At 33.6% G+C, this 10568-nt stretch overlaps 2 protein-coding genes across 4 annotated transcripts; both read right to left on the bottom strand.

The window, feature by feature from the left end:
* Positions 1–2522: 2522 nt before the first annotated feature.
* On the bottom strand, positions 2523–5861 carry LOC132294686 (putative F-box/FBD/LRR-repeat protein At3g49030). 3 transcript variants are annotated; one of them, XR_009478164.1, is made up of 3 exons: positions 3355–3538; positions 3096–3229; positions 2527–3022 (listed from the first exon to the last, which is right to left on the bottom strand). XR_009478164.1 is itself a non-coding variant. In XM_059792629.1 (2 exons), the coding sequence occupies exons 1-2, from the start codon at positions 3366–3368 to the stop codon at positions 2738–2740; spliced, it is 558 nt and encodes a 185-aa protein (XP_059648612.1). In that variant the 5' UTR covers positions 3369–3538; the 3' UTR covers positions 2523–2737. The 3 variants fall into 3 exon arrangements, 1 of the variants encoding a protein (XP_059648612.1); XR_009478163.1 differs by lacking the exon at positions 3355–3538 and adding an exon at positions 5734–5861 and having other exon boundaries at positions 2530–3022; XM_059792629.1 differs by having other exon boundaries at positions 2523–3022; positions 3096–3538.
* A 2600-nt stretch (positions 5862–8461) lies between these two features.
* LOC132296042 (F-box protein At3g62430-like) lies at positions 8462–9762 on the bottom strand. Its single transcript, XM_059794288.1, has 3 exons — positions 9091–9762; positions 8823–8957; positions 8462–8740 (listed from the first exon to the last, which is right to left on the bottom strand). The coding sequence occupies exons 1-3, from the start codon at positions 9760–9762 to the stop codon at positions 8462–8464; spliced, it is 1086 nt and encodes a 361-aa protein (XP_059650271.1).
* Between the last annotated feature and the right edge of the window lie 806 nt (positions 9763–10568).

The raw sequence follows: 10568 nt of genomic DNA on the forward strand, positions 1-10568 counted from the left end.
TGGAAAAACACGAAGAAGAAACCTCTCCTAAAATCATGTTTTCTAAGTGACCATGTTAAGGCCGGGATTTATTTCCTAAAAGAAAATCCCAAAATGCCCTTAAACCAGATTGTGCAAAAGAAATGTGAAATGAGTCCATAGGAGGCTCATTTCACCAAGGAATGAGTTTTTTTTTAAAACGATCATGCACGCAGACGTAACTTACCTACTATGTCGCGCTACAATGATCCACAACTTAAAAATACCGCTGATGCAAAATCCGACCCCCCAACGGCCAAAAAGGCTAAAATGCTACAGAAATGAAGAAACCAGCTCACCAGACATCTCACTAGATAGCGATACTGACAGCAATTTGTCTAATGTGGCAGAAGTCTAAAGAGCATCCAAAGAAAAAGTAAATTCTCCATCAGTGTACAATATCAGGATAAAAAACAATTCCATCAGTGTAAAGTATCAAGATAAAAAGCAATTCCAAAAGCAAATTCGCAACAGCACAACAGTATCTAAAAGCAACCATGATCCATCGAAAGTAGATTCTAAAGATAAGGGTGCCCCGTAATAATTCAATGAACCTTATCTCCAAAGCATCTTACATCTCAGCCATCTATGCAGCATCTAAAATCTCAAGCGTCGATTCATCTCGCAGACGACTCTATAAAGGAGGCCTTTAGCTCAAGGGAAGATTATCGAGTTTAGAGGCATCAAGCATTCCAGCCTTCAGCCATAGTTTCCTAGTGTGTTTTCTTTTGTGATTTTTTTCAGTGTGTTTCCTTTTGTAAAATATTATGTGAGAGTGTATCCATGTGTAAACAGTGTGTATCCATGTATATATTTCCTATTAAATTAAATATCCTATTTGCTCTTGTTCAAAAATTCCTTATCCCTATTTAGTATTTTCAGTACTTTCGGGCAAAAGACTTCTGTCGACAAAAAGATCAAATATATAGATTTTATTTAGCCAGACAGTGTAGATCGTAAAATTTTCTTGAATTAAACCAGTACAAGCAGCCTTAGTTTTAATTTAGCAATTTCTTTTGTGAATTGACTCGAATTGTTGGGTTGTTGGCCTGTTCTTGCAGGTGTTTAGGCATTTTTACAGGGCGTTATTAGAGCGTTATCAGGTTCTGCAATCATTTTTGTGATTTAATTGTTAATTTTATCTCTATGTTATTGCTTGCTTCTATCATGGTTCGATTGAATTTAATTTTGGTATCAGAGCATATACTTTTTCATTAAACTTAATTTATATATAAGATCTTTTGTCTAAAGAAGTCTATGTCCATATTAATCTATTGTGATATTTTGTGAAAAACTTTTTAAAAATATTAAATAGTTTGTTCAAGGATCTTTTCGTAAGTTTATTTCATGTTCTAAGATTTTTATGATATAATAGTAGTTGTTTTGGGTCATTATAGTAATATAGTTTATTGTGTAGTATAAAACAAAAAGTAGAGTTCATTTTATAGAAATAATTTATTGGTTCATCCATTTATTGAAATTTTATGACTTTGACTTTATAAAGGTGTAGTATAAACCCCTTGTGTCCATGTATTGATAGTTAGCACTATAGATAAAGTATGTCACGAAACTCCCACCCATCAAGGATCAAGGAGTCTATTAGACCAATCCCCATGGGCAGTCCTATGATAACAAAGCTTTATAATGGTATCAGGTCTACTAGACCAATCCCTACCATGGTTAGTCCTATGATAGCAAAGCTTTATAATTGATATGAGGCCTAGTGGTCTTTCCTCCCTTCAAAGCTTAGATAAGTCTCTCATAGTGTCTGAGTTTTTTTTTTTTTTTTGCCAGGAAAGGAAAGAAAAATTAAAAAATTAATTAGTGCCATCGTAATTCAAATCTAATCTCAGCTAGTTCATACTTCAAATCTAATTTCAGCTAGTCCATCCAGGACATCACTACAATTTGAGAAGAAAAAAAATTTCAGCATCAACGTTTCGACTCTCGTCTCTCTCTAACCAAGCAGCAACAGTTACTCTAGACACTCAAATGCAGTTTGCAGGTTTATCCCTAGAAAATTTCAGATTTATGACAAAAACAAGCTCAAGTCATAAAAATGAAATAAAATAAAATAAGAGATTATTACATATAAATGGTGCTAAAGACCTATATTTACTATTTAATGGAGTAAAAGTCTCATGGTTTTGAAAAAAATGAAGTTGACCAAAATGCTGACGTGAACACGAAGAAACATTGTTTACCCTCACTGAGGTACTACTTTCAGGCACATAGGTACCACTTTAACATTGTTTATCCTCACTGAAGTATCATTTTTAGACACATAGGCACCACTTTTGTTTTGGACATAGAGGTACCACTATTTTGTGCAACACAAAAAGTGATACTTGAATGCACAAATAGTGATACCTATGTGAAGGTAAACAGTTTTTTTTTTTTTTTAAATGGTACTCACACACACTACTTATATTGAGACTGACTCTATCAAATAGTAAATATGGATCATTAGCACCATTTATATGTAATAATCCCATAAAATAAAATGTAAGCTTCCACTGTAAAGTATTATTTGCATAATATGAGTTGAACATTGAAGGAATAAACTCCAGCCTATAGAGAAAAGTGACTTGGAAGGAAAACAGCTTAAATTTTATACATATTAAACTGCTTAAAAGCAGAACCAAAAAGGTAAACAAAAAGAATATCTTAAATCACACACATTCCCCAAACCATAGAACATAGAGCTCAAAAGAATATATCAAAAAAACAAAACTTGACATTTCTCAGAGCCCCTGGGTAACATTTCTGCTATTATGTTAATACCAGACGACTTTGTATCAATACAAGGATGAATCAATAATCTCTTTAGAACTTTTGAATCCTTCAAGAAATACTCTATCATTTTCAGCTCATCAATTTCCCCTTTAAACCACCAAATGTAAATGACCTTTAGGTGAAATAATGAACAAGAAGGCACGTTCTCAGGTGGATACCAACTATATGTTGTCTGGTTTTCCTCGACTTCCTCTTGTAAAGGTAGTCCCTAATCAAAAAAGAAATATAAATTGCAAAAACTCTCATTTAATAACTAATCAAACAGAGCATTAGTAATTTACCGCAAAACTAAGCTTTTCCAGTTGCGGAGAGCTTTCAAGAAAATCCAGTAGCGAATTCCATGCAACATTACAACCAATCTCCAAACAAGTCAAATGGTCAAACTTTGGCAGCGGAACCTGCACAACTGAAGGGTCTTCATGCAAAAAGAAAACAAAGTCAATTAAAATTTGAAGCAAGTCAAAAATAGTCCAAAATGTACATATGAGCATCAAAAAAATAGAAGAAATCATCATGGCAAACTGAGCTGACCGATCTGACCTTCGTGGGATCATAATAAGATAAAAAAAGCCTCTGAACTTTAGATATTCCTTCAACAAATTCTGCTACAAGTTCTTTCACAGAACCATCATGGACAGTGCCGTCTCTTAGGAACAAACTAATGTCAGCATCGACAAGCCCGTTTAATTTATTCACTGAATAGCCTTCTGCTACATAGTCATGCTATTTAAAATGTTGGAGATTTTGTGTATTAAATACGAGATTGTAGCCGCCCTTAGACCAGGAATTTATAACTAAACTCTTCAAAACAGGAGCAGAAATGTGAAAAACACTACTATTATTTAAATCACAATATCTTAACGACAACTCTTCAAGCAGAGGGCAGCCAGACAAGAGTCTATTAATTGAGTCATCATCCGAAAATTCAAGTGTTTCAATAAGGAGGATTTTGAGATTCTGCAGACAAACCAATGTAGGGACATTAAGAACAAATCTACCAACCAGTTCAAGTACCTCAAGACTTGTACAAGTAAAAACCCCGCGTGCCAGCCCATTATAGTCATGCATTTGAAACAAAAGATGAAGTTCACGCAGATTACATGCTAGTGCAGTAGAAACCAAAAAGTTAAGATTTGAAACATTATAATTCCGAGTACATCTCAGGCGGAATGTATGCAAATATGATATATTGTGTAAGAGAACTCGGTCAATAAAATTTATGAAGTTCTTTTCCACTGACCGAAGTTTTAGCTCTATACACTCCCGAGGATTTATAGGTTTGACTAGCAACTCATCTTCGAAGTCGAGATTAGTGATTGAGGTCCAGAGGTATTTCCATTTTGTTGATAACACACTAGTTGCCACCGCATCCTTTGTTGGAAGGAATGAGAGGATATGGCCGATAAGACAGCTTGGTAAGTTGCTAATTCTGTCTTCATTTTCCTCCACTTCCACTTTCTCAAAATGCCTCCCACGTTTATAAAATGAATGCATCACTTCTGTTATGTTCCTAATGAAGGGAACAAATATATAATAAAAGAAGGTGAGATACACCCATTTCTTAAACCGAAAGTTTTAAGACCATTAGATGTTTTAACATGGGAGCCACTTTGTGTTTTTTTTTTTTTTTTTTTGATTAACCCGGGGTGTCCGGGATGGCACGAACCCTTAATGTCTCTTAACAACCCGACTAATCCCCGAGGACCCGGAAGGGCGCCTCCCCACCCAGGTCGGGTAAGTCACTGTAGGAGCAGTGGAGGCTAGCCACAAAGAACAACATGCGAGACTCGAACCCCAGACCTTGAGCTTGCTAAGCTCCAAAGTCCAGTGAGTAAACCGCTGAACTATATCCGAAGTGGATAACATGGGACCCACTTTGATTCCATATATATACATGTTAGAGCATTCAATGGTTAAAAATGTGTAGGTTTATGAAATTGGCCAGTGAATTCGGCCAAAGTATAATTTTCCATAATAAAATGCTAAAAATATGGCAGTGAACAAAGTGAAGAACAAGTAAAGTTATATGTCTATACATTGAGTTTCTTCGATTATGGAAGACTATTTAGCCATCCATTGGGTACCCAGAAGAACATTGATTGTGGTAGGTTGTTTTGCTAATTTTTGAAATTGAATTAAAATTTGAACCAGATAATTGAAAGGGCACTCAAATTATTCAATTTCCAAGAGCCACAAAAATGAAACACCCTCCTAATTTGAGTAATATATTATGTATTTATTTTTTTCTTGCAAATAATTGACTCCAGTCTTCCTATTAACTCAATAACTCAATTCTTTCACAAACACTTTTTGGTATCCATGCAAGCAGGAGAATCCGACATTAAACTCCAAATTCACATGAATATAACCCAATTCAGTCGCTCAATCAAAACTCAGATGTGGGTTTCTATACTGAGGAAGATACTCTACACCCAAAAACATCATAAAAATTCTTACAAAAACCACAAACATTTCTTGATTTGTAGTAGATTTAAAAATGAAACACCCTCCTAATTTGAGTAATATATTATGTATTTATTTTTTTCTTGCAAATAATTGACTCCAGTCTTCCTATTAACTCAATAACTCAATTCTTTCACAAACACTTTTTGGTATCCATGCAAGCAGGAGAATCCGACATTAAACTCCAAATTCACATGAATATAACCCAATTCAGTCGCTCAATCAAAACTCAGATGTGGGTTTCTATACTGAGGAAGATACTCTACACCCAAAAACATCATAAAAATTCTTACAAAAACCACAAACATTTCTTGATTTGTAGTAGATTTACAAAAACTCTCAACCAAACATTCATAAAAAATTAAAATTGTTAGGGTTTACTTAAATATCATAGAGATTTGATTGACACAAGTAGAAATCAAGAAGAAAGTGAGAGGAACAGAAGATAGAGTGTACCTTGGACGATTCCAGCGATGGCTAATCTTGTAGTGGAGACTGTGAGAGGGAAGGAGTATTCGGAGGAGTAAGGAGAGGAAGGGTTTGGAAGAGAGAAGGGGTTTGGATTGTTACTACACCCAGGGGCCAGTACGTATACCTTTGTATTTAGGTCGAAATTTAATAAAAGGACTAAAATAATAAAACCCTTTCCAAAAATGTCATATAACTCTTTAATTATGAAACAATTTCTTGAATTAGTAAAAATTATCACTGATAGTATATTGGTAATATTTTATTAAACTGAAATTATAGTGTGAAAGGATAATTTTGTTATTACAAATTATAAAGTTATTTTAGTCAGTAAAATAATGCAATTATTGTTTATGATACAATGCCATAGTTTAGACGAAAAATTAATGGAGAGGGGGTGATATTGTAAATTTTTTTTAAAATATCAAGAGGTAATAATACGATAGTTTCTTTAGTTGTAGGGTTGGTTGATAATTTTTAAAAATAAGAAGGAGGTTTTATGACTTAGCCCTTAATAAAATGTAAATCAGTCATGAGAGAAAGGGAAAAAATTAAAATTAAAATTAAAATTAAAATTAAAAGTCACTTTCTGAAAATACCACTACATGTTCCATTAAATGTCCATTACATATACCCTTGCGTTGCAACTCTGCAAATAGTTCCTAAAATTTAAGATTATGAGTTTTGTGAATGAATTATCAAATTTATTTATAGTGGGTTCATCATGGTTTACTTTTTATAAGTGTGGCGATATTATTCGAGTGCTAAAGGGTTAAATCTTAAGTGCCCCCACCCTATGCTCCTAAGTGCGAATCCCTTTCTCGTATCCCCACTAACTACTAATCCTTCTTGTCTAAAAAAAAAAAATAATGTAAGAAGATTAAATTAGTAATGTTACAAAAATAATATTTTGAATTGAGATATTTATTTTGTGATAGAAAAAATAAAAATGTTGACGTTTATTTTGAGAGGGGGAATAGTATTTATCCTTCTCCATTTGGTATCTGACTCCGTTTAGGAGATTAAACTACCACTAGATGAAAGTTTTTATTTATTATTTATTTTTTAATCTGATTGGTTTGCATTGAAAAAATAATTATATGTTTCTTGAGTGACAAAAAAATTTAAAAAATTATTTTCAGTTTTCTTTGATGTGTTTTTCAACAACATTTCTTCATGTTTCTTGAGTGACAAAATATATACACACATATATACTCAGACTATTCGGTTTGCTTTAATGTGCTTTTAAATAACAATTTTTTTAAAATTAAGTTACATTTTATGAAGAACGGACAAACTGGATAGGGTTGACGTACTGCACATGTGTTCGAGCCCTGGACACATGTCCGACACTCTTCTACACGTACCCAATTTTTTATTTTTTTATTTTTTAAGTTGGACAAGGCCATGACATTTTCGAGGACATGGTAGTTCAGATTTTTGTTAAATAAAAAAAAAAAATAAAAAAAAAAAGAGAGAGAGAGAGATGAAGATATGTGTGTGGATCTATAGAAGACAACACACCAAACACAACTATAGATCTAGAGATGGAGGGGATGAGAGAGCAACTGGAAGAGAGGGGAAAGCAGCAATGATGTGATGAAGAACCTGATGATCATGGTTTGGTTGGTGTGGATACATGGAAATCTACTAAGTCCCAATTTGATTTAAAGAGTGAAAGAGAAAATCTTTTTTTAATAGTTTGATTGAACTTCTGTATACATATTCATTTGTATATAAAGTTAAGAGAGAGGAAATAGAGATGCTCTTAGAGGAGAGAGAAGATAATCAGTCAATGGGAAGACCAAGAAGATAACATTAAAAACTTACCTATTTTTTAATGCTATTGGTTACAAATTTAATTATTGGATACAAAGATTACTACTTATTTATTAGTTTTATTTTAATAATGTAGAAATTTGGTTGGAATTAATATAAATGATTTATATTTTAAGTCACACAATCCTTCTCAATAGGAGTGGCTCTCACGTTCCTGCTCTCACACTCTGTGCATAATTTTGTTTCTCCCGCTTTATGTGACCTAAGTTATATCTATTAATATAAATAAAATTATAGGTGAAATTAAAATTTTATATATAATAAAAATATATATTATTATTTAATTTATCCCCTTAGTTTTTAAAAATTTGTCACTATCTAAATGTTTGTGTCAGTATTCCTGCTTCATAGATCGTAGTTGTAGTTTTTAGGAAACTACAAAGTAGTTCCGACAATATCTGAAAACACATACAATCGGTTCACTGAAATACACTACAGGAGAGAAGAAAAGTTTGTGAACCAGAACATTCATAGAACTGCCATTGGTGCTACAATTCACTGAAAGTTGAGGCAGGTAAAAGAGATGAATATATAACATCGAAGCCCATTCTTCTAAGCAAAAATTCTACAAACCTCCAATTAACAACGTCGTAAGCCTCCTATGTCAATTTTCCTACATGCATTTAAGGAGTCTGAGCTTCAAATTATTTGGCTTCACATCGGAAAGGAGTGTCAACAGCAAACTGAAGGTGAGAGATAGGAGCTCAAAAACCCAGGTCCTGAAAATAAAATTAAAAGTAGTATTTGCTTAACATGAGGTGGACATTCAAGGCAAAAACTCCAGCCAATCGAGAAGCCAAAAGGGAAACAAGAAGAGACAATATCTTGATCATACTCATTATCCCCAACTATTGAACATAGAGCTCAAAATAAAATATCAATAAGCCACAACTCGACATTTCTCAGAACCACGGGGTAACGTCATGCAAATCTCAGCCGACCTTCTACCAATCGAAGAAAGACGAATCTTCAGTCTCTCTAGAACTTTTGAATTCTTCAAGAAATACTCTGCCATTTTCAGCTCATCAATTTTACCTGTAAACCGCCTAATTTTAATCTTCTTTAGGTGAACCAACAAACAAGAAGGCACTTTCTCAGGTGGATACCAATTGCATGTTGTTTGGTTTTCCTGGAAGTTATCTTGTAAAAGAAGTCCCTAATCAAAAAGAAATATAAATATTAACAACTCTCATTTCATTGCATAAGTAAATTAATCAAACGGAGCCTTAATGCTTTACCGCAAAATTAAGCACTTCCAGTTGCGGCGAGCTTTCAAGAAAATCCTGTAGCAATTTCCATGGAACACAATTATAGGAATCACCAATCTCCAAACAAGTCAAATGGTCAAATTTTGGCAGTGGAGACCTGCACAACTGAAGGGCCAGAGAACAAAGTCAATTAAAAATTGAAGCAAGAAACCAATAGTTCAAAAAGTACATTTGGGCATAAAGAAAAAGAGAAGAAGTCATCACATATAAATAAACGAACGGAACTGAGCGATCTGACCTTTATTGTATAAAAACATAAATGAAGCCATTTAGCATTAGATATTCCTTCAACAAGTTCTGCTAAGACTTCAGTGTCTGGGCCACCTCTTGACATTAAACTAATGTCGGCATTGACAAGGGCATTTAATTTATTCACTGAATAGCTTTTTGCTACGTTGTCATAAAATTTAAGATCTTGAAGATTTGGTGTATCAAGTACAAGCTTGTAGCCATCCTCGGACCAGTGACTTATAACTAAACTCTTGAGAGCAGGAGCAGAAATGTGAAGCACACTAATATTTTTGAAATCACATCCTTTTATGGATAACTCTTCAAGCAGAGGACAGCCAGAAAAGAGTCTATTAAATGAGTCATCATCTGAAAATTTAAGTTCTTCAACAAGGAGGATTTTAAGATTCTGCAGACAAACCAAAGTAGGGACATTGAGAACAAAACTACCAACCAGTTCAGGTACCTCAAGACTTGTACAAGTAAAAACCTCGCGAGGCAGCTCATTGTAGCCTTCCATTTTGAAGAAAAGATGAAGTTCACGCAGATTACGTGCTAGTGCAGTAGAAACAAAAAAATTAAGACTTGAAACATTATAGCTCTCAGTGCATCTCAGGCGGAATGTATGCAAATATGATATATTGCGTAAGAGAACTCGGTTGATAAAATTTATGAAGCTCATTTCTAATGACCGGAGTTATGTCTTCGTACGCTCCTGAGGATTTATAGGTTCGACTAGCAACTTATCATCGAAGTCGAGATTAGTGATTGAGGTCCAGAGATACTTCCATTTTGTTGATAATACACTAGTTGCCACTGCATCCTTTGTTGGAAGTAAAGAGAGGATATGGCCGATAAGATTGCTTGGTAAGTTGCTAATTATGTCTTCATTTTCCTCCACTTCAACCTTCTTAAAATGCCTCCCACTTTTATAAACGGAATGCATCACTTCTGTTATGTTCCTAATGAAGCAAACGAACATATAATAAAATACTGAAAAGATTGTCATAAACAATGTGAAGAACTTGTAGAGTTATATATAACAGCAAATACCAATTGTCATTAAACAGTTGTGTTGGAATCCAAAAAAAAGTGAAAAAAAAAGGAACAAACACATAATGGAAATTAAATAATAAAATTTTGTATTTATTTTTTGTTGCAATTGATTGAATCCATTCTTTCTATTAACTCAATAACTCAATGTCTCACAAGCTCTTTTGGTCTGATAAAATACTACATTAAAACTTGGAAGCATAAGATTATGAATATAACAAAGAGATATACACAATCTGATAACAAATAAAATGCAATTCACTTGTCATGAGGTGAGGAGCATGAGCATAACAATTTGCAATTCACTCAATAACTTAATGAATGTAGAATAAACCACACTTTTCACCAGAACTTTTATTGGATTTGAATGTGTATTATATATGTAGCTATTAAAAAAATATTGTGAAACCAAAGCCTAAGGCATATATATATATA

The sequence above is a fragment of the Cornus florida genome, unplaced genomic scaffold (assembly GCF_030987335.1).
Source record: "Cornus florida cultivar Cherokee Brave unplaced genomic scaffold, ASM3098733v1 CherokeeBrave_3.0.0_Hap2_Chr02, whole genome shotgun sequence".
Classification (NCBI taxonomy): domain Eukaryota; kingdom Viridiplantae; phylum Streptophyta; class Magnoliopsida; order Cornales; family Cornaceae; genus Cornus; species Cornus florida.